Source organism: Candoia aspera, chromosome 7 (genome assembly GCF_035149785.1).
Source record: "Candoia aspera isolate rCanAsp1 chromosome 7, rCanAsp1.hap2, whole genome shotgun sequence".
Taxonomy (NCBI): domain Eukaryota; kingdom Metazoa; phylum Chordata; class Lepidosauria; order Squamata; family Boidae; genus Candoia; species Candoia aspera.
The window spans coordinates 71,746,729-71,771,928 of record NC_086159.1 but is presented as its reverse complement, the minus strand read 5'-3'; the positions used below and the strand labels follow the sequence as shown (position 1 = coordinate 71,771,928).

General features: G+C 39.9%; 1 protein-coding gene across 1 annotated transcript; it reads left to right on the top strand.

The window, feature by feature from the left end:
• The first annotated feature begins 2,098 nt into the window (after window positions 1–2,098).
• On the top strand, window positions 2,099–22,587 carry GNAT3 (G protein subunit alpha transducin 3). The gene is made up of 8 exons (XM_063309011.1): window positions 2,099–2,216; window positions 6,166–6,208; window positions 10,949–11,090; window positions 16,317–16,474; window positions 17,701–17,829; window positions 20,614–20,743; window positions 20,951–21,104; window positions 22,336–22,587. The coding sequence occupies exons 1-8, from the start codon at window positions 2,099–2,101 to the stop codon at window positions 22,524–22,526; spliced, it is 1,065 nt and encodes a 354-aa protein (XP_063165081.1). The 3' UTR covers window positions 22,527–22,587.
• The last annotated feature ends 2,613 nt before the right edge of the window (window positions 22,588–25,200 follow it).

Below are 25,200 nucleotides of genomic sequence, written 5' to 3'. Positions count from 1 at the left end.
AACTACACAGGTTAGAGACAGACTAAACCAAGGGAGGGAAATTATGAAAGCCCTGAGAACATTAGTTTAACCAAGATGAGGCGTGTTAACATGGAGATATGCAAAGTAGGTCTTTTAGGCATGCAAAGGAGATAGTAAATACAGGTAGTTCTCACTCAACAACCACAATTGGGACCAGAATGTTGGTTGCTAAATGAAGCAGTCATTAAGCAAATCTGACCCAATTTTATGATCACATGACCACGGGACACTGCAATGGTCATAAATGCAAACCAGCTTCCAAGTGCCCAAACTGTGATCACATGACCATAGAGATGCTGTGACGGTCATAAGCGTGAGAACCAGTTATAAGTCCTTTTTTTCAACACCGTTGCAAGTCTGAACTGTCACTAAATGAATGGTTGTTAAGTGAGGACTACCTGTAAGTCATTTGCACTTACTGGCATGCAGTCAAGTTCAGGGACCATTCTCAGTTGCTTCAGGGTTTTTTCTTGGACTTATGTACTGAGAGCTTGAGCTTCTTCTTCCTCCCCACCAGAGTAGGAAAAGAATATTTAAATAAAAGAAAACCCGACAGAGCTAGGTAAACACCAGTCCACAAGATAACATTGAAAGTTAAAAATTAAAAAGTGAGAAGAACAAAATTAGGAGTTAACAGAATTCCACCATGTTGCATACAAAGCATAAAATCTATCCCTAGTTTCTGGATCTTCTACAAAATTCTCCCCACTACTTGAGAGTTCTAATATGACAAATTCCAGCTGGGATGACTCAAAAAACTCCCTTCACTTTGCTAGCTGATTAATTCCTTCACTCATTTTTACTCTTGTTTGAACTAGTTTAATACCTCAGGAACAGTGGCCTCTAACCATCCAAACAGGATGGGAGTGACATTGTCATGCAACAACATGATAAGGGTACACATTCCATCTTCACATGTTCTTTATCAAAATAGTAGCTACATCAGCTTGCATTTTTCTAGAAAATCCTCTTATAATTTTAATGCTTTTGTGGAATTAAAAAAAAATCATAGTAAAATATAGCAAACACTCATTGATTAGTGTTTTCATTGCCATGATTTGCTAGTATGTGGACGGTGCTTTGACTAATGCACATGAAAATTGCTCAAGAACATACCCATGAAATACTAAAGACAAGATTGATGTGGACTGATTGGTGATGGGCTGATGGTTATCTTTGCCTCTAGTAACAAAGAGAATAAGCAGACAAGGTACAATCCTACCAGTGGGACAATGCCTTTATGTCCAGTTAACATAAATGGGTAGAGTTTAGTACTCTTATTATTTATACTGAGCCCACAACATATGTGACAGTAAATTCATTGGAAAGAGTCCATGCCTGCAAAAACATACAATAAACAGCCAATATAACATACTAGTTAGGATTTTAAAAATAAGGAGGGAAGTCCCTGAATCAAATCCTAAATCAACCATGAATTGCACTGAACATATTACCCAGATATTCTGCCACCAACCTCACTTTAACCACATCTTCTGTAGTAACATAACCAAACAAATAAACAGTCTGTCCAGGTTAGGGTGATCAAAAGAAGGCAAATTAGGGGCAAAGTTTCAAAAGGGATGTAAGCACATGCAGCCAATATTCAAGTCTTGTTTCAGCTGGTCATGTCCTCCACCACTTTCAGTGAAATCAATGCCTAAATATCCCACTTTGATCAGAAGGAACTGGAAGTATTTTATTTAGTTTGGATCATGTTTTCCTACCAAAGAAACCACTGTACTCTGGATGACAGACACATCTGATTGGACGCACAAAGTTAATTCCTGCTTTGCCTGGCTTTTAGGCAAATGTTCAAAAGGTAGGATGACATTTACATGTCTGATGTGATAATGAGTAGATGACATAGAACATCAATGAAATAGCTTCTGTCCTATCTTCTTAGACATGTGATGGCTCAAAAGCTGGTGAAAGCAGGCTAAAGGAGAAGGTAGAAGAGAAAATTTAAGCTTCCTTGGAACTTGTCTGCTCCACTATTTGTCTGAAGTGGACTTTTTTTTTTCTCAGTTAAACATCAGTTTCCTTGGACAATAAATTTGTACCACGAAAGGCCCACAACATGGGGAGCAGAATTAGCTCTGGGTCTAAAGAATCGATGAAACGATCACGAGAGCTTGAAAAAAGACTTCAAGAAGATGCAATAAAAGATTCTAGGACAGTCAAATTGCTGCTGTTGGGTAAATATAAGTTTTGATCTTTGAGCCAATCTACTGACAGCTGGTGATGGCTGATCTGTCTGATCTGCTTATTTTAAAATCTGGTGGGGAGAAAGAAGGAGAGATTTTTAAAAAGTAATTTGCATGTATGTTGCAAATCATAAATGTCATATCAAATCCAGTTTTTCTGGAAGAAGCTGACAGTAGGTTGTAATTTTACCTTTAAATTGAGATCTGCTATCCAAAATTTGGTGAAGGTCCAATGCGTGCATGGACATCTGAACAAGGAGAGTGTTTCTCAAATACTAATTGCTGGGTTATACACTGAAATCTCAGAATCCTTTGCTCACTCAGAAATCTACAAATGTGTCCTAAAATATGTATGCATGTGGGAACCAGGGCAATTGAACTGAGAGATTTGCTTGTTTAACTTATTTTGCTTTGTTTTGCTCAGCACTGGGAATGTCAATTTGCAACATTTCTTGTGGCTTAACATGTGAATTATTTGATAGGGAAGACTTCCTTTTGAGAGGAAATAAATAGCAAATTATATTAATGAATGAAATATGTGTCTTTATGTGTGTGTCATCTGTAAATGTTTTATTGATTTATCTGATGAATAGTAGAAGTATCAGAAGTCTCTGGCTACTTTTACACTGTTTATGACACTGTTGCTGCTTAACTGAATCAAGCATCTAACAGTTTGGGTTAAAGAGAATCTTTGCTTGTTAAAAACATGACTGTAGTGGAAAGAATTTAGCCCATAAGACGTGCATCCTTGTCATCTCTGATGGGGTCACATGACAGCATGTCAAAAGTTTCATTGCTATCACCTGACAGGAGTGGATTATTCAATTACATGTTCTTCACATTCTAAAAATGCCAGCAAATTATGTAAAAGACAGAGATAGAGACAAGGCAGCAGGGGAAAGACTCAGTTGTATTTTTAACTCAAAAGAGCTTTTGAAAATAGATTATTTCAAATTTTAGAGTCATAGAATTGCAAGGGGGGCTTGGAAGATATTTAATTGAATCCCTCCAAGATCAAAGACAGAGCTTCTGTTCAAAGTATGCCAATGATTGAGTTTGCAGTTGTTTTAAATCAGCCTTTCTCAACCTTTTGTTCCTGGAGGAACCCTTGAAATATTTTTCAGGCCTCGGGGAACCCCTGCACATTCAAGCTCAAATATAGGCCAGAAGTTACAAAATTATTATATTTGTTTTATGGGTAGGCCTGTGTATATGCATTAACAGTGTTCTTAAACTGAAAATAAAGAATGAAACTTACCTCTTTAATATGAAGTTGCCCAAATTTGAAATATTTTTTTAAATAAATTTTGATCGCCCAGGGAACCCCTGGTGACCTCTCGCAGAACCCTAGGGTGCTACAGAACCCTGATTGAGAAACCCTTCTTTAAATGATTGTTTCATAGTCACAGTGCTTTTAGCTGTTAAGTGTCTCCAAATCTTTAGCCAAAAATATCCTCTCCAGTAACCTAAATTAGATCTAGTCTGATCTTTTGGAATTTTAGAGAGTAAACACTTCCAGAAGTATTGACAAGATTGGAAGGTTTTGTCAAAATGACAAAAGCAACACTGCACCCTCACAACACAAACTCTGCCCTTTTTTACCATGTATGAGATGTCACAGCAGACATACAAAAAGGGCAGAGTTTTTGTTATGACAGTGCAGTGATACTACTTTTGTCATTCGCTTTCCTCCCTCTCCAAACTCTGGCTTGGTCTTCATTTATAGTCTCTCTGTAGGAAGGTCCTTTTAGGAGCTGAGAGACTTTAATTCTTCTTTATTTTTTATGTAAGGTGAACAGTAAGCTCATGGCACATCAGCAGGCTCAGGTAAAAATCTGAGAATTATTAGTTGTGCTCTTCCTATAATTTAGCTCTGGTTTTCAGATATATTTGCTCATTGTTTGTATGGTAATCCTTCAATTTTCCATGTATTTTGCATGTACGTGATTTTTGCTCTATAGGCAAAACACTGTTGGCCAAAGTCACTGGAGATCAGTTCTATCCCCACCCACACGCAAAATGCATTTAAGAGATACCAGGGACTGTTTTTGTATTTGCCAAGTCCCAGGTGCAAAAGCTGATTGTTGACAAAATTGTTACCGTATCTATGGAATTAGCCATTGCAAAAAATTTACATATTCACTGGTTGATCTTTGTTGCTTCCTCACCCATGCATCATTTGTTTTACTTCAAGGAACATTTCCCATATGGTTGGCTGTTTCTTGCTATTCATTTGCCTAAATTAAGGGTGAATTACTTACATGCAAATGCAAATTCTAAAGAACATACAGATGTCTAGAGAGCTAAATAAATAAATAAATATTTCATAGCAGCTCGAGCAGGCTGTTTTGACTGGAGTTATGCCTAAAGGAAGGGGAAAAATGCAAATTAAGATTTCAAGTGGCTTTTCCAACACTGGCTAAGAGGAAATGTGCTTAACCAATGAAAATATAGCTTGATTCCATTCACTTGGGCCTTAGCAGAACAGTTGCAAAGCAATAGAAACCATGGAAAGATCAAGAAGCAGTCACTGGAATCCAAAGAAGTTCAAGATTTTAAAATTCAACATCAGGTTTTACATGGTTTTTGTTTTTGAAATTGGTATTATGTCGTCATTTTCACTCCCTAAGCAATTCCAGGCTTCACAGCAGGGTTTGGCAACAAATCTCAGGAAGAGCCAAATGGAATCTGAGCATATTCATTAAGAACCATGGCTAGACTATTTTAATAGATCCCATGCTGTCACAGAGGTTTTGAGTGCCAACAAAAACTGCCATATGTGGTTTGACCTGAAAGTGATCTGACTACAGCAAACTAAAGATGTCAGTGTCCTCCATATTCATAGATCAGGTGCCATCTACTCTGGAATGAAAACCAGATCAACTGTGTGTCCATCTACTTGTGATAAGTCCATAGCTGTTGTTAAGTTAAACCACCTGCCTAACTCTCCAGTGTGGCTCTTCAAAACCTGTTGGACTTATTTCAGAGTTGATTTTGGAGTCTGCAAAGCTTCTGGTTTTGGGTGATTCTACACACAAGCATTCACACAACCAGTCAGCTCTGGGGCAGTACTACTGGCTGCTGCTGTGATCTCCTGTATGATTGTGAGCACTTCTCTTCCCAGGCTTCCTCCCCAGTCTCAGTTATTCAGAACAGGAGGGCAGATCTTCAACAGGATCACATCCCCATTGCTGCTCATTGAGGTTTCTGTTATGTACACCAGGTCTGTCTGCTCATCCATCAGGGCATATATCATGGATGGCTGCAGTCTTATTTATTATATTGGGATATCTTTTCCTTTTTTTTCTCTTACAAATTAAAAAAAAAACTTGAAAAAACTATTAGCCTGATAAATTGATGCATATTCATTCCTGGAGGAGATATATAGGCACTCAATGCTAATAAGGCAGAATAACAAGGGATAATGTGTCTTCCTTCCTTGAATCTTTCTCTCAGCATTCTTTTTCAGAATTCATATACTTGGTGTCATTGTGGTAGAGCTGCACAGATTATAGGAAGAGGACAATTTTAGTACTAAAGCTAAATGCATTGCCATCAGAGAGTGCAGCTGGTGTGCACATGGGCAAAAAAAAGCATATACTCTCATATATTCCATGGTGGGAGCAGATGGGGGAATTTGGGAAATATTCTCATGTTCTTCCTCGATTTTTGTTCACCCTTGAAAACTATTTTGTTAACTTAGCTTTTGGAAAATGACACACTGACATTCTATTTCATTTTTCTAGTAAGTGCACATGCACACACATGTGTGCACACATTGTGTTAAGCCATCATTTGGTCTTCTTAAGGTATATCTTTTTAAGCCATCTTTGGGAACATGATTTTGTTCATCTTGACCTCTACAGACATTCTTTGCCCAATTTAATGACAATTCTGTTCATGTGCATTTGTCCTATTTACACTTGTTTTCTTTTTGCAGGAGCTGGAGAATCAGGAAAGAGCACTATTGTGAAACAAATGAAGTAGGTCTATCAAAATTTATGTCAGTTTTGGTAGAACTCTCTTGTGTTCCCAGCTGTGCAAAAAGGAAAGAAAATGACTTGTGCATTAAAATAGAAAATAACTAAGTTTTATAGGTTGGATAATAATCAGATGTATATAACTCCAAACTTGTGGGTGGGGAGGTGTTCAAGAGCAGATACTTTAGTTTGTTAGAACTAGAAAACTATGAGTTTTGTAGTACAGCTGGGTATTGGTTGCACTTCTAGCATATCAGACCAAATGTGCTGAAATGGAACAATACTGGGCTTACCATAAACAGGGACTGCTGCATGTTGCATGAAAAAGGTTTCTAACCTAGTTTGTACCTTCTTTAGATTACTAAAGAATGTTATGGAAATGTTAGTTGGCCACTAACATGGTGGACAGCAAAAGTCAGTATTTACAGGCACCTTGAAATGAATGAGAATGGTGATTATTTCTTGAGTATCTGATTGGAAAAAAGGTCTGCTGGTTTCAAATGTATGGTGTGAGTATAAGTCTCTTCATATACTGTATACACATGGCAAGGAATGCATATACATTGGAAAATATGATTTTTTAAAAAATAAAACATTAAGAGAATTAGTGAAAGGTACCAGAAGTGATAGGAAGGTTTGAAAAAAATGGAATGGAGGAGAGAGAGGACAGGAGAGGAGAGGAGGCTTTGCAGAACTGTGGTCAGGGAGTAGAGGAGTGAGGGAAGCATGCTTCATCCAGCCTGGCAGAAATTGAAAGTTGCCTGCTGGGTCAGCTTGAATGGAACATGAGCTTCTATGAGTGAGAGTAGCTCACTGACTTAATTGGCCATTGTTGGGTCAATAGCAAGGTTATTTATTTATTTATCGCATTTCTTCACCACCCATCTCGACAGCCGACTCCGGGTGATGAATTATGAAAGAAACAGCAACTTCTGACCACCAGAGAAGATAGAAGCCCAGCAGCCTAAATAAAAATGGTTGTACAGGGTAACAACCAGATGCTGGATGAGAGAGAGGCATGCCAGGCACTTCGGCTGCCAGACCAAATCATACCTTCTGATCTGCTGTTAGATCAGAACATAATGCTGGAATCCCTCCATTCTGAAGGGTCTTAAGATAGTTCAGCTCTGAATACAGCCATTCTAAACCAAAACTGAACAAGGGCATGCAGTGCACCTGCAATGGGCTAGCCTAGAAACTACAAGACCGTGAGTTCTAGTCCTGCCTTTGGCACAAAGCCAGCTGGGTGACCTTGGGCCAGTCGCATTCTCTCAGCTCTAGGAAGCAGGAAATGGCAAACCACTTCTGAAAAACCTTGCCAAGAATACTGCAGGGACTTGTCCAGGAAGTTGCCAGAAGTCAATGCTAACTCGAAGGTGCATTCACACATGCAGGAGTGGGAGGAGGAGGAGGATGTCATCCTTTCCTGCCCTCGGGAAGCAGCGATTGTGAAGCAGAAAGGCAGAATGAATGGTAGCCCATGATGGAGGGCAAGACCAAGAAAGTTGTGGGTAGATAGACTTAATGAGATGGAAGGAAGGAAGGAAGGAAGGAAGGAAGGAAGGAAGGAAGGAAGGAAGGAAGGAAGGAAGGAAGGAAGGAAGGAAGGCCGGCAAGCAGGCAGGCAAAGTTGAAAAAACAAAGGTAAGATATGACATGTTGCATGAATGTGGTGATGGTCTGCCAAGTTAGAAGAGTAAAGCAGTGATAGTGAACAGGATTGGAGTAAACTAGATTTTTGTGAGCCGGTTTGGTGTAGCGGCTAAGGCATCAGGCTAGAAACTGTGAGACTGTGAGTTCTAGTCCTGCCTTAGGCACAAAGTCAGCTGGGTGACCTTGGGCCAGTCACTCTCTCTCAGCCCTAGGAAGGAGGCAATGGCAAACCACTTCTGAAAAACCTTGCCAAGAAGACTGCAGGGACTCATCCAAGCAGTCTCCAAGAGCCAAGACTGACCTGCAGGCACCAAAAACAAAACAAAACAAAACAAAACATCCCACCTAGATTTACATATTTATATTTCCTTTTGCTTTAATTCCTTTGGCTAAGCTGCTGAGCTTGCCAATCAGAAGGTCGGCGGTTCAAATCCGTGTGATGGGGTGAGCTCCCATTGCTAGTCCCAGCTCCTGCCAACTTAGCAGTTCAAAAAACATGCAAATGTGAGTAGATTAATAGGTACCCGCTTTGGCGGGCAGGTAACGGCGTTCCGTGTAGTCATGCTGGCCACATGACCACGGAAGTGTCTTCGGACAAACGCCGGCTCTTCGGCTTTGAAACGGAGATGAGCACCGCCCCCTAGAGTCAGACACGACTGGACTTAATGTCAAGGGAAACCTTTACCTTTACCTCGTCACTTTACACAACGTTGCTTCCCCAGAAAAGGAACAGCATGATGGATATGTCCCATATATATCAGTGCATGTATGTGTTATTAGTATTAATATGTTAGTATTATATCATATCATATCATATCATATCATAATATTTATTTTACAAATTTATTCACTGCCCATCTCACCCCTACAGGTGGATTCTGGGCGGCTTACAATAAAACAGGATTAAAATATAAAACCATTACATTACAAAATACTGTAAAAGTACAAATATAATAAAATCTACATGACGAAAAGATCTTAATCAGTTCTTGAGTGTAATAGGCCCCCATAATCACTTCACGGTGCTAGCCATCCCCAGGTGTAATTATTCCCCCTCCCATTCCAAGCCTGCAGACAGAACCAGGTCTTTAATCTTTTGCAAAAGTCCAGGAGCGAGAGGGCCTGTCTCACCTCTGGGGGAAGGATGTTCCAAAGGGCGGGAGCTACAGCAGAGAAGGCATGCTTCCGAGACCCCACTAGATGGAATTCTTTTATAGATGGGGTCCATAACATGCCCTCCCTGCATGACCGGATGGGGTGGATTGATGTAATAGGGATGAGATGGTCCCTCAGATATCCTGGTCCCATATTAGCATTAATGGTAACATAGATTGGGAATTGCCAACATTGTTGAGTTTGTTCTCTATCTAAAGGCATATAGAAGATGTTAAAAAAATAAACGTTTTTCTTCTGATTTAAAAAAAATGAAACAAGTGAAAAACGACTCAATTATATATGCAGGTGATTTAAATAATGAATGTGTCGGTGAGATATTACTTTTTCTTTTCCTTCCAGATCCATCCTAACCTTTCAAAAATGTGTTGCTATACTTTAGTACTCAAGGCAGTTTCTTCTTCCATCATAAATAAGCCATTTGGGGTTTTAAAAATGAAAATGAGAAGTATATATGTATTTAATGACTCTGTACATTCTCTTGATGGTTGCTTGTCTATGTTCTACAAGACTATTTCACAAAGTTAATTAACATTCTGGTGAAATTGGACCTCATTAAGTTTCATTGTGATTCTGCACATGGGATTCTATGGGCTTGTGTGACGCATACGTAGTTCAGCTGTATCATGTGTTGAATGTAGTCATTTGAGAAAGATATGAAGAAGTGTCATCACTGCACATCACATTAAAGAGGTTGAATTATTTTATATGGCTTGCTTGCAAGCAGGGAAACCTCTTTTGTCTTATCTTTTGATTTCTAATCTCTGAATTCATTTGGAGAATTAAGGAAATCTGTGATTCGTCTTCAAATGCAAAAAGATACAACTCTTGTGCCTTTCTGTTTGATAGAAAATTATGCTCAATTTATTGACTGAATCTTTTGACTCAGGAAATGAGTTACTATAACTTACCGTGTAGATCCAGGGAGGTATGAAGCATGTGTCTTCATGGAAACACAGGATAAAGCTTGCCCAAGTTTTATATTATTCCCTGTGAGGCTCAGACTGTGGAACCAAACCAAGCCTCTGACCTAAGATAGTCATATAGTTAAGCTATCCCAAAACAAGAAAGCAGGATCCAGAAATACGTTTTTATGTCAGTAAGGAGTATGCACAAGCATGAAGAGAAGTTTTGGGAACAAGACTGGGTGCTCTCTTACCTCTATTAAATAGGAAATAGTAACTACAACATCTTCTAGATACTTGGGACATCTACAGGGTGAGTCAAAATCTGCAAAATGGTGGGTGCCAACCAGATTGATGTCAGCTCTTCAAGGTAAACCAGGTCAAGAATCAGACACTGCAGGGGTTTCAGAAATGCTACTTAATTGTTATAGGGTATAACAGAATTCTGAAAGCCAATCCAAATTTCTTTCCTTCTTAAACTTAATAAAATCAAGGTGGGATCATTTTGAATTTCTTTCTCATATTTCCTTCAGTTTCTGGACTGTGTCATCACTTCCCCAAGTCTCTTCTTAACTTCCTTCCATACCTTCTCCAAGGTCAGCAATACATTCCTTTACACAGATTTGACACCCCTCTGTAGGTATCACTGTAGATTCTGCTATCTGTATTTAGACGATTTGTATCAGTGGAATCTTGAACCAGTAAGGATCCTACTGGTGAAGATCTTGCACATATACAAATAACAATGTATGGTTTCTCAAGATTAGATAGCATATTACAATCTTACTGAGCCCAGGATATCTGTTTATCTGTTACAAACCCAGAGAGGATTCTTCTAACACCCCTCCTTGAGGACAGCTATCTCAAACAGAGTTTGTTCAAAGCTAATTATGCATCCATATTTTGATATTGGATTGCAAACCAGTTAGTTTCCACTTCTTTTGAAGCCCAGCAGTGTTCTTGTTCTTATACTCATTCTCCTAAGAACTGTCCTCTTTCTGATTTTTTGCAGGATCATCCATAAAGATGGCTACACTGACCAGGAATGTCAAGAGTATAAATCAGTGGTTTACAGCAACACACTACAGTCCATTCTGACGATTGTAAAGGCTATGTCCACACTAGGAATTGAGTATGAGGACTCACAAAGCAAAGTGAGTGTGAGACCTCTCATAACTGGGAACTCTTTCACATTTTTGGTATTTTTTTCATTGCAGAACATCAGTTTCAAATCCTTAAAATCATATCTGCTTGCATTCTCATCTTAAACAACAGCAACACCATCTATTTAGCTTATACCTAATCTATTTCAATCAGCACCAGGCAGCACCACCTCACCTCCTTCAGATGGATAGAAGAGTTTGCTATGTAAAGTATTTTTCCCCACAACCCTAAGGAGAAGAGAGTTTCAGAGAAATTCTCATGGGAATAAGCAAAGGAGTATTGTTTAACTCCACTTATTTGGTTACAAAGTAGCCAATGAACAAGGTCAACATCCTGTTTTTCACTGGAATTCCTCCCAGTGACAGAAGCATCCAACAGGATGAGAGGCTGTCATCAAAGAGACCAAGACAGCATTGTACTATTGTGATCCAAGCTCTACCCCTTCTGAACATGCATGTGACACCAAAATGCACATGCAAACAATGCACAGCTTGCATATCAAGAGTGTAATGGTGCTTTTGTTACCTGCCTTGATGCCCCCTGCAGATGCTAGTAGTATGAAATATAATACTACTTCCTCCTGTTTCTCCCACAACCAAAATTCTGTAGGGCCAGGAGATGGTGGGATCTGGTCCTCCTTTAGGCATAGAACTGGCTGTGCCACCTGCAGTTTTTAAGATGCAGCCTAGTACTTACTGGGAGAAGTGGTTTCTCGGTCAGCACCTTAACCACTAAACCATTGCAGTTACTTATATCAGTTAATTACATTCATCTAAACAACTTCAGCAAAGGATCATTACCTTGCCATGGTGCTGGAGCTTGAGCACCTCAGTGATGCCATGAGCTAAACCGTGAAGGGCCACCCAAGACAGGAAGGTCATGACAGAGAGGTCAGACTAAATGCGATCCCTGGGGAAGGTAATGGCAACCCACCCCAGTATTCTTGCCGTGAAAACTCAATGGATCAGTACAACCAGAGATATGTCGATATACCATCGGAAGATGAGACCCCCAGGTCGGAAGATGGTCAAAATGCTACTGGGGAGGAACAGAGGAGGAGTTCAACTAGCCCCAGACGTGATGATGCAGCTAGCTCAAAGCCAAAAGGACAGCTAGCAGCCGACGGTGCTGGTGGTGAATGGCGAATCCGATGTACTAAGGATCAACACACCATTGGAACCTGGAATGTAAGATCTATGAGCCAGGGCAAATTGGATGTGGTTATTGGTGAGATGTCAAGATTAAAGATAGACATTTTGGGCGTCAGTGAACTGAAATGGACTGGAATGGGCCACTTCACATCAAATGACCACCAGATCTACTACTGTGGACAAGAGGACCACAGAAGAAATGGAGTAGCCTTCATAATTACTAGTAAAGTGGCTAAAGCAGTGCTTGGATACAATCCAAAAAATGACAGAATGATCTCAATTCGAATTCAGGGCAAGCCATCTAACATCACAGTGATCCAAATATACGCCCCAACCACAGGTGCTGAAGAAGCTGAAGTAGAGCAGTTCTGTGAGGATCTGCAGCACCTACTGGACAACACGCCTAAAAGAGATGTTATTTTCATCACGGGAGACTGGAATGCTAAGGTGGGCAGTCAAATGACACCCGGAATTACAGGTAAGCATGGCCTGGGAGAACAAAACGAAGCAGGACATAGGCTGATAGAATTTTGCCAGGACAACTCACTCTGCATAACAAACACTCTCTTCCAACAACCTAAGAGACGGCTTTATACATGGACTTCCCCAGATGGACAACACCGAAATCAGATTGACTACATCCTTTGCAGCCAAAGGTGGCAGACATCTATACAGTCAGTAAAAACAGGACCTGGAGCTGACAGTAGTTCCGATCACGAACCTCTTATTGCACATTTAGGATCAGACTAAAGAGATTAGGGAAGACCCACAGATCAGCTAGATATGAGCTCACTAATATTCCTAAGGAATATGCAGTGGAGGTGAAGAATCGATTTAAGGGACTGGACTTAGTAGATAGGGTCCCGGAAGAACTCTGGACAGAAGTTCGCAACATCGTTCAGGAGGCGGCAACAAAATACATCCCAAAGAAAGAGAAAACCAAGAAGGCAAAATGGCTGTCTGCTGAGCCATTAGAAGTAGCCCAAGAAAGAAGGAAAGCAAAAGGCAACAGTGATAGGGGTAGATATGCCCAATTAAATGCAAAATTCCAGAGGTTAGCCAGAAGAGATAAGGAATTATTTTTAAACAAGCAATGCGCGGAAGTGGAAGAAGACAATAGAATAGGAAGGACAAGAGACCTCTTCCAGAAAATTAGAAACATTGGAGGTAAATTCCAGGCAAAAATGGGTATGATCAAAAACAAAGATGGCAAGGACCTAACAGAAGAAGAAGAGATCAAGAAAAGGTGGCAAGAATATACGGAACACCTGTATGGGAAGGATAACAATATCAGGGATAGCTTTGACGGTGTGGTCAGCAAGCTAGAGCCAGACATCCTGAAGATTGAGGTTGAGTGGGCCTTAAGAAGCATTGCTAATAACAAGGCAGCAGGAGATGACGGCATCCCAGCTGAACTGTTCAAAATATTGCAAGATGATGCTGTCAGGGTAATGCATGCTATATGCCAGCAAATTTGGAAAACACAAGAATGGCCATCAGATTGGAAAAAATCAACTTATATATACCAAAAAAGGGAAACACTAAAGAATGTTCAAACTATCGAACAGCGGCACTCATTTCACATTCCAGTAAGGTAATGCTCAATATCCTGTAAGGTAGACTTCAGCAATTCATGGAGCGAGAATTGCCAGATGTACAAGCTGGGTTTGGAAAAGGCAGAGGAACTAGGGACCAAATTGCCAATATCCTCTGGATAATGGAAAAAGCCAGGGAGTTTCAGAAAAACATCTATTTCTGTTTCATTGACTATTCTAAAGCCTTTGACTGTGTGGACCATAACAAATTGTGGCAAGTTCTTAGTGGTATGGGGATACCAAGTCATCTTGTATGCCTCCTGAAGAATCTGTATAACAACCAAGTAGCAACAGTAAGAACACACCACAGAACAACGGACTGGTTTAAGATTGGGAAAGGAGTATGGCAGGGCTGTATACTCTCAACCTACCTATTCAACTTGTACACAGAACACATCATGCAACATGCTGGGCTTGAGGAATCCAAGGCTGGAGTTAACTCTGGAAGAAACATTAACAATCTCAGATATGCAGATGATACCACTTTGATGGCTGAAAGCGAAGAGGAACTGAGGAGCCTTATGATGAAGTTGAAAGAAGAAAGTGCAAAAGCTGGCTTGCAGCTCAAAAAAACCAAGATTATGGCTACCAGCCTGATTGATAACTGGCAAATAGAGGGAGAAAATGTAGAAGCAGTGAAAGACTTTGTATTTCTAGATGTGAAGATTACTGCAGATGCTGACTGCAGTCAGGAAATCAGAAGACACTTAATCCTTGGGAGAAGAGCAATGACCAATCTCGATAAAATAGTTAAGAGCAGAGACATCACACTGACAACAAAGGTCCACATAATTAAAGCAATGGTGTTCCCTGTAGTAACATATGGCTGTGAGAGCTGGACCATAAGGAAGGCTGAGAGAAGGAAGATCGATGCTTTTGAACTGTGGTGTTGGAGGAAAATTCTGAGAGTGCCTTGGACTGCAAGAAGATCAAACCGGTCCATCCTCCAGGAAATAAAGCCAGACTGCTCACTTGAGGGAATGATATTAAAGGCAAAACTGAAATACTTTGGCCACATCATGAGAAGACAGGACACCCTGGAGAAGATGCTGATGCTAGGGAGAGTGGAAGGCAAAAGGAAGAGGGGCCGACCAAGGGCAAGATGGATGGATGATATTCTAGAGGTGACGGACTCGTCCCTGGGGGAGCTGGGGGTGTTGACGACCGACAGGAAGCTCTGGCGTGGGCTGGTCCATGAAGTCACGAAGAGTCGGAAGCAACTAAACAAATAAACAACAAAATATCAGTGCCAAAAATAAAATGATTACCAGTCATAAAAACCAACACACAGTGTCATACTTCCTGATTATGCCCTATAACAGGGCCGTATGTGTTGTAATTGGTTTTATGGACTCTTAGATTCAGTGTCTCTTTGATATTCAGTTATCTAAAAGATTAAAGTAATAGTCTGAAGGGAAAGTCAAGGTTCTCAGTATCTCTCCCATCTATCTTTAAACCAGTAGTTAGCACGGGTGAGGTTGGGCTTCAGAAGGTGAGTTGGGAAGACCTTTGGATTTGAAAATCTGAATCCTTTTCTTCCTGGTCACTTTTTGGGTTCCATGTTTAACACAGCAGACATCTGTGAGCAGTGTCAGTTCCATGAAGAGTATTTAGACAAAAATCTAGATCTCCGAATGTTGAGTAATATGTACCTTGATAGAAAGCTCTGAACTTTCTGCCGTCATGATAGAAGATGAAGCAGCCGAAACATATCAGTCTTCCAATTAAGGGAAAACAGAGGGGAATCAACAAGAGAATCAAGGAGGAATTCCTTTTTTTGAATGCAGAAACTTATCTAAGGTGTCAATGCTTCTGGATTTTATTTCCAACATTCTGAGCTTTCTCCCATAAGTGAGGAACACCTGAAACCCTCACTAGCTAGAAGGGATAGGTGTTGAAATCAAGTACATCCACAAGTGGAGAAAGGCAGGGCTAGTAGGATGTACACAGAAACGTAAGGATTTGCTCTTGGTTCTCTTTTCATATAACTCTATCCACTCTGTGTTTTATTGGACTGCTTAATCTTGGCTCATTTGCTATGGCTTACTCTTTGATTCTCTTCCTGGTAGGTGCTAGGCTTTGCCTATCTGTACAATGTATTTCCTGTAAATAAATCTCTGTTCTAGTTTTAATACCTGTTTCAATAACCCTTGCTCAGGAATGGTCTCTCTCATATTCACAAAGTGCTTCAAAATAGTTACTATAGTATAAATCTATCTATCCAATAAGAAGGGTGTCTGGATGGATCACAAGCCATTAAAAATTAAAATAAAAGATGCATATTATTACTATTACTATTATTGCATATTTTGTTTATGTTGTTATTGTTCACTGCAATTTTTCTATACCACTCCAGTATTTATGTCTAAAGGTGGTTTAAACATCATCTTGAAACTCTGGACATCCAGCTGAATGCTCCCTTTTTGGAACACAATAAAGAAGAGATTCATGTTCAGTCATTTAATTTCAGGAAGATGAAAGGCAGCTTTATGCAATGGCAGATGCCACAGAGGATGGTTCCATGTCTCCTGAACTGGCTGGCATCATCAAGCGTCTGTGGAAGGACCCAGGGATCCAGGGCTGTTTTGAAAGAGCATCAGAATATCAACTCAGTGATTCTGCTGCTTAGTAAGTGGCACGTTTGCAACTGAATTCAGTTGCATAGATGAATGTAGGCTATATGCCTGGTGCATATTATTTAGGTAACATACTTAATTACTTAATTCATTAATTAAAACACATACAACAATAAACACATAGCACTGATAAGGATGTCCTTTAGGAGCAAAACTACAGTTAAGCTGCGGACACCAACAGGGCTTGGGGGTGGGGGTGTCAAAAGTCAAGATGGTGGCCATGGCTGTGCAATTAAAACCATACCCTTTTATTGTGCATAAACACATGTTTAAAAAGGGCAGGCTTTGATCACACATCTGTGGCTGCCGTCTTGACTTTTTAACATACACACACCTGTAGATGCCCCTGGATACCAAGGATAAAAAGCTAGGTCTTCATCTGTTGCTGAAAGGTGGATAATATGGACATCAGCCTGGTCTCCAGAGAAGATCACTCCAAAGCTTAGGTGCCGCAAAGCTGAAGGTCTTTCCCCGCATCCTTACCTCTCACTGCTATGGGATGCTAAAGAACTTCACCTGCAGTTTTTAACATTCAACCAAGCACCTATTGGGAGAATAGACATTGGGATCCTAAACCATGAAGGGTCTTAAACATCACAACTAAAACTTTGAAGTCTAATTGGTACTATGCAGACTTGCCAGTCTAATTCTTTAGACCAATGTTAAGATAGGAAGAATGTTCTAGAATTTGTGCAGGGGCAGAGAAAGAGAAGAAGCAGCTATTTAGCTGTAAGCAGAAAGCCTTCTTCATATGTTCAAAGGCATGTTTTATTTGGGGATAGTTGCTATTTATGCTTAAGAATGACCTGCTCTTGATTTCTTGACCGATCTGGGCCTGTTCAATTACTTGCTGGTCCTTAGGCTTCTCAGGTGTAAGCAGATGCAAAGTACTTCACAAATTTCATGCATTTGAATGTCTACATCAGCATGGCTGGCTGGGGAATTCTGGGAGTTGAAGTCCACACATCTTAAAGTTGCTAAGGTTGAGAAACACTGGTCTACACAGTATGTTTCCATATTTCCATATAGTGGTTTTTTGTCACCTGGAACTATTGAATTGCAAGCAGTTTTGCTTTTTGTTCTCCTAAATATATTCTCTGCAAAGACAGGCCTGGCCACTATATTAGCAGAATATGCTCTTCCCTTCATGCAGACAAACTTGTTTTCCTTTTGCAAAATGTTGATAAATGAACCATTCTCTCTCTCTTTTTGATGCAGCTACCTCAATGATTTGGACAGACTAACAGCTCCTGGCTATATCCCTAACGAACAAGATGTCCTTCACTCACGAGTGAAAACAACAGGGATTATTGAGACACAGTTTTCTTTCAAGGACTTGCACTTTCGGTATCAAAGCAGTTCTTTAATTCTAGTTCTCTGTCAAAATCTAGTGAATATACATGGATTCAAATAAAAGCAGGGGTGTTGGCAGGGCTGGGGTCCAAACAGTCAAGATGGTGGTCACAACTTCAAAGGGGTAAGGCTTTGATCTCAGGGTTGCGACTAGCATCTTTAATTTTTTGCACCCCCCCCCCACACACAGACAATGAATGCCCCTGATTAAAAGCCAGATCTTGAAATGGTTTGAAAATTAATGGAAAGCATTGGCAGGACTATGAAATTCTTCTCACGAAGTTGTCCTTCTGGAAGTCACATATATAATCTTTGCTACTCTGCAAGGTCAGGGTGTATTTTTGTTGAAAACCTTAACGACAAAATAGCATACTGACAATATATGGCAACTGGCTTCTGTTTGCCAGCTCATGGAAACATAAGATATCAGCTGTAAATGTGTACTAAACTGAAGATACTTCATGCTCCAAATTTCAGCCTCTTGTGGATTTTTTGAACAAAGCTGCTGATCTTGAATATTCCAGCTTTAACAAATTCCACCACAATGGAAGGCATCAAAAGAAAAACAAATTCAGAAAATGTACATCCGTTTGTGTAAGAAGCATCGAATTGTCCAAACATTGAACATTAACATTATTCTTCCTCCCTTTTTTAAAAAATGGGTCTTTTTAAATGTTAAGAAGTGTTGAATGTTCCTTGTAGCTTATAGAACAGAGACCGCTTGACACAGTGATAAAGGTGTTGGACTGGCATCAGGGAGGCTTGTTCTCTGTTCTGGAAACCCCATGGGTGACTTTGGGCTCTCTCAGCCCAACCTAGCTCTCAGTTTTGTGGTGGAGATTAAAAGGGAGGTGTGAATGCTTCAAACACCTTCTTGACCTCCTGATACAGAAGCTGGCATGGGGACAGAGTGGAGTCAAAACACTCATTTCAGAAATAGATAGCTCCCTCTACCCACCCACCTCCATTGCAAAGAATCCAAAAACTTGGTTAAATAGAAATGCTTGGAGTCATTGTTGGTATAAATCCTTTAAAATGTATGTAATATTCATGCTTGCAGGCTGCTTTTCAACATAAAGTTATTCTGCAGCTTATGAAGCAGAGCAAAATTCAATACAAAACAAACACTTAAAAAGTAATCATCATCATCATCATCATCATCATTATCATGTAATAAAGTGCATATTCAGGGAAGCCAAAAAAATAAATAAAATAAATAAAAAGGACGTAATGTGAGTTTAAGGATCTTCATTAGCCATTAACTGGTGCCTTTAAAAAGACTTAAGAAGACAGATGTGTCAATTCAGCAAAAGTAACAACTTCTGCAAGATGAGCTTGATTGCTGGTGACTTTATGGACACATATGTTGATAGATGATAGATAGATAGATGATAGATGATAGATAGATAGATAGATAGATAGATAGATAGATAGATAGATAGATAGATAGATAGAGGATTTATTTATTTATTTATTTATTTGCTTGCTTGATTGATTGATTTAATTTTTATGGCTGCCTGTCTCACCCAAGGGACTCTGGGCAGCTTACAAAGATTAAAACAAAGAAAAGCCACCACATATCACCCCAAGGGCCCAAGGATATATAATGACCCCACTCACCATGAATAACAACAGAACTCATCTATCCACCTGAACCAAGTGTCTGGGGAAACATCCAGGTCTTCAATGCCCTGCAGAAAGCTAACAGAGTTGGGCCATCTGAATCCGTGGTGGGATGCTGTTGCACAGGACAGGTGCTGCCACTGTGAAGGCATGACTCCAGGCTTCAACAAGATGGCATAGTTTGATAGAAGGGATCTGGAGCATGCCCTCTCTGGTAGATCTGGTGGGGTAAACAGAAAGAATGGGGGAATGGCAGTCCCACAAGTAGTCAGTTTTCTGGGCAACCATATAGGAGTATTTTGTCATTGCCTTCTTTTGATTTTTTTTTTAGACACCCAAATCTAGTCTATTTCCTGAGATTCTCTAATGCTCTCCAATTCATGTACTAATCAAGTACAACCAATTCTACTTATCTTTTCAGAATCAGCCAGACTAACTGGGCTGATTTATTCAATGTCCATAATGAAAGAAATTATGGTTTACTGTCATGTGATGAGGTGTGGACCAAGTGGCATATATGATAGTGTTCTTCAAATACCTGAACAGGATTCACACACACAAAAAAAGCTAAGTGCTATCCAGAAGTACTGTACAGAACTTGGAACAAAGTCTTATGTTGCAGAGAAGAAGATTCCAGTTAATGTTATAATTTCCTAATACTAAGAGCAGTTTAATGATAGAACCCTTGACCAAGGCAAGTGATGGGTTCCATTTGTTGGATGTGTTCATGAAGAATCTGGCCAGCTAGATGCTGGAGATGCTTTATTTGGTCTGGATTTTCAGGTGTAAGCTGTTCCAAAGAAGGGGGACCATCACTGAGATGTGTCCCTAATGATGGCATTCATTTGGTGGTGGGACCTTATCAGGGATCTCCCCCAGACCTTACAGGATTCAGAGAAGGTCGAATGCTAATAGTAGGTTAAGATTATAAATGTCTGTGATAACATTTGATTTCCTAACTCACAATGTATTCTTTTAACTGGTTCCCAACTGCAGAGCTAAAATAATCTTGATTTTGCCTTTTTTAAAAATGCCGAATGGCTTTTTATTTATGCCTTTCCTTCCTTCCTTCTCTCCCTCCCCTGCAGTGTGTAAACAACAAACATCAGGGACACAGTAAGTGAGTATCTTGTTAATCATAGATTCATTTCATAGGATGTTTGATGTGGGAGGACAGAGATCTGAGAGGAAAAAGTGGATTCACTGCTTTGAAGGAGTGACCTGCATTGTATTCTGTGCCGCTCTTAGTGCCTATGACATGGTCCTGGTGGAAGATGAGGAAGTGGTGAGTTGGATGAGAAAGAGAGGGGTTTGCTATGCTGTGGAAAGGATATGCTTTGCTTCATTAAAATCCTTTCCCATGTTTTCTTTTCTGATTAGCCCAAAGAAGCTAATCAACTGATTTTTTTTTTCTTCATAGGAGCTGTACCTTAGAGCAGGGATTACTGACTGCAGTGAGATCTAACAACCACCTTGTTTTTCACTTTGACAGAACAGAATGCACGAAAGCCTTCACCTCTTCAGCAGCATCTGTAACCACAAATACTTTGCTACCACTGCTATTGTACTATTTCTCAATAAGAAAGACCTCTTCCAAGAAAAAATCACTAAAGTCCACCTCCACGTTTGCTTTCCAGAATACGATGGTAAATTGAGGCATTTGTTCTTCTGACTTCTCTGGGCAACATTCTATGGAGGTCACCACATCTGAGTCATAGATCATCATGGTCATGTGGCACAACTTGACCAGGGTTACGAATCTGCTTTCAAGATAGCTGGCAAGCTGCAAAATTTAATAATATAAATTAGGTCAACTCATATATTCCTATGTTCTTTTGTGGCTTGGATCACATCCCATCATGCCTGGACATGACCTTGTTCTGGTGACGTCTTGCCCTTACATGGCCTTGACATGAGTGCCACTATAGCCCCTACAATGCATATAGAGAAGGAGAACTAATGGCACCAGGATTCTGAGAACAGCATCTTGGTTCATCTAGAAAACTGTGTGGCTGGGGGTTCCTACCATATGGGGTTCCAGGGAGGTACTATAGAAGAAATATGGAAAGTGGATATGTAATTCACAGTGCATCATGTGTGAATAGGGAGAGGGATGCAAAGGTAGGTTACAATCTGAAATGATAAGGGAGTCTAATGCCTTACCATCTTAATAAAAAAAAAAATTGTCCTCACCTCCAATAAATACACTCTTAACAGAGATACTGTCATGAGCACTGATGGTGAGCAGGAGGGGGCCCCTATCCAGGGGGGAAAATGCATGCGTAGTTGAGAGAATGTGAGCTGTCATTCAAAGAAACCCAGAACAGACCCACCTTGACTTTTGGGGTTTATCTGTATGGGTTTTCTCATGCTCCTTCAGTGTGGTAGGGTTTTCTGTCTACTGTAGCAGTAATAAAACACTAGAGACTTATTCCTTGTCTCGGCGTGGTTCCTGCTTGTCAGGACAGATACAGTTTTATTATTTTCCTAGATTGGAAATAGTCAAGACAAACAAGTTTATTAAGCCCTTGGCTGTCTTTTTAATAAATGTATCCAACTAGGAGGATGTTAGTTATGAAACCTTGCTCTTGAGATAATGTCCCTTACACCACCATGCCCAGTAAATGAATAACTGTTTGTGTGATTTTGCTGCATGAATCACATTTGTGCAGCAGGTTCATGCCCTTTTGCAAAAAAAGTGATTGCTTGCATCTAGTCAAGGAGAATTATAGTGCCATCAAAATATGCCTTTTCTTTTGGAAAGGTATGGGTGTGTGCTTGATGCTGAAATAGAAACATTAGGTGGTAAGAAAAGAACAAGATGTTCTAGAGCATAATGCATTTTATGAACAGTCCCTTTTGTCTCTCTCCAACCAGGACCAAACACTTTTGAAGATGCAGGAAATTACATCAAGAAGCAATTTTTAGATCTGAACATCAGAAAAGAAGATAAGGAGGTCTACTCTCACATGACTTGTGCAACAGATACTCAGAATGTTAAGTTTGTGTTTGATGCTGTAACAGATATAATCATCAAAGAGAATCTCAAAGACTGTGGACTCTTTTAGATCTTCACCTGATACTTTCTACACAGTGTTTCTTTTCTTTCCCAAAGTCTCTTTTTCATTTTCCTGGCTGCCATCCTATGTAACCTTTTTAGCAAGTAAGCCTTGCCAGGACTTATTTCAGAGTTAAAGTGTGTAGATTGAAGGTGAAAACAAAAGAATGGGAAACAATAGCGCTACCATATCTGGGCTGCAAAATTCCAGATAACCACTAGATGACAGCAAAGAAACATGGAAAACTAATGTTGCCATCTAATGGTCATTCTGATATTTGTAGCCCAAGAAATGGCTAATCTAGTTAGCATCTTTAGTCACATCAGGGTTTGATATTGTGAGATGTGATTCAGAAACTCTAATGAATGCACAATTAAACTTCTTCTCTTCTTTCTCTTCTTTGGGCCACTGAATCTTGAATATATCCTCAACCAGAAATGTTGACCTTTCTATAAAAATAAATTTATTTACAGAAAGCACAAAAACACATTTACAGTCTTGTGCATGAACACACGCTCAGAGAGCAGGAAGAGAGCTAAAAACTAACCAAAAGTCCTGCAAGCTGCCTTCCCTTCAGGCAACACAACTATTAACACCTAAACTGAGGACAATTAAATTCGACCTCTTCACCTGGCCGATGCTTAAGGAAGTACTTAATTACCATGGTAGCCAAGAGCAGAAAAAAGAAATGCCAACACTCCCCCTTTTTTTATGCTAACGAGTAAGACACAAACCAATTTTCTTTGTCAACTCTGGATGTCTTGGTAGAGCAAGAGGTTTGGTTAAAATATCAGCAATCACGTCTTTTGATTCACAATATTTTAACATTATTTCCCCTTTGGCTATCATGCCTTTGATATAGTGATATCTAATATCTACATGTTTTGTCCTATTCTTGCAGGCTTCAGATTTTGCCATAGCAATGCAAGCTTGATTATCCTCATGAACAGTTACAGGCTGGCTCACTTCCATGCCTATGTCTTTTAACAACTGTTTAAACCATATAACCTTGTTACAGGTTTGTGTTAGAGAATAAAATTCTGCTTCTGCAGTGGAAAGAGCAACAACTGTTTGCTTTCTAGAATGCCAGCCTAAGCTTGACCCAGGAAATTGAATTAAAATCCCAGAAGTGGATTTCCTGTCACTGACATCTGCTCCCCAGTCAGAATTGGAAAAGGCTGCAATTTCTCTGTTCCAGAGGCATTTAGCTTCAGGCAATAATTCTTTATTCCTTGAAAATACCTCATTAACCTCTTCAATGCTGCTTTTCCAGTAGAAGTAGGCTTCTCTACCTGTCTACTTAAAATGGCCACAGAATTTGAGATATCTGGGCGAGAGTGATTTCCAACGTACAGTAAACTTCCAATTGCAGATCTATATTTTTCTGCCTCAGTTAACTGAGTTTCTCCTATATCTTTCTGAAAATCTGGATCTGCCTTTCCTTTTTCAAAACCAAAATTCTGCAGTTTTTCATCTAATTTTTGGTTCCAGGATCTAGCAGCTTGTTTTAACCCATAGATTGACTTCTGCAGTTCACAGACTAGATTCTCCCCTTTTTCATAAGCCAGGGGGTTGCTGCATGTATAATTTGTGGTCTAAATCACCATAGAGGAATGCAGTTTGAATGTCATAGTGGTGAATTGACATTCCTTTGAGTACAGCAATTTTTACCAGTAATCTGATTCACCTTTAGTAACTGGTGCAAAAGTCTTGTCAAAGTCTAAATCTTTCCTTTGAGTGAACCCTTTTGCCACTAACCTTGCTTTATATTTTTGGATTTTGCCATCAGCATCCCTTTTCAGTTTGAAAACCCACCTGCAACCTAGACAGCATTCATTGGGAGGTAGATTTACCAGTTCCCATGTTTTATTTTCTTTCAAGGATGCTAATTCCTGTTGCATGGCAGAATGCCAATTTTGTGCAATCTCAGGTGGTAAAGCATTCACTTGTTCTAAAGACTCAGGTTCTGTGAATATGTGAAAAGCCTTTACTGTTTCAGCCTGAAAACGTGATGGAGGAACACCTTTATTACTCCTCTGAGATCTGCGAGGTAATACAGGGCTTAAATTTTGACTCCTATCACTTTCCTGAGAAGCATCTGTCTCATCAGACAGATCTTCAGTTTGCTTTTCTGGTTTAATGTCCTCATCAGGCAAAAGATCACCATCAGCAAGTCCTTGCTGTTCTCTTCTGGTGGTCAGATCAACTGGAGAGCTAGAATTTAATCTCCCCCAGTTTTGTTCAGTGTAACGGTTGCCTATTCTAAAACACTATCAGACTCATGAGCAGGAATTCAAAGATATCTGATTTATTAAAGAATAGTATGCAGGATCACAGAGAAAGCTGAGAATGATAAAAGCGTGCCAAATGCAAGCTAAAAACCCTCGGTGCAAATGAAATCCCTCCCCCCGTAGAATCTTCCCAAGTTCACAATCCCAGGTGCTCCTAACGGTTACTGATGGCCTGCGAGAAAAGTCCTTGAAGAAGAGAACATAACCCAAACACATTCCATTGTAATGAACACAGATACAGAGCCTGGTACAAGGTTTCACAGCAGCTCCCTTCCAAACAGCAACACCCGTCAGTGCCATGGCATGTGAAACGTTATGATGTATACTGTACATTGAAACAGTGAACATGACATTCAGCAAAAGAAGCCCTTTTGCTAATTATTAATTTATCT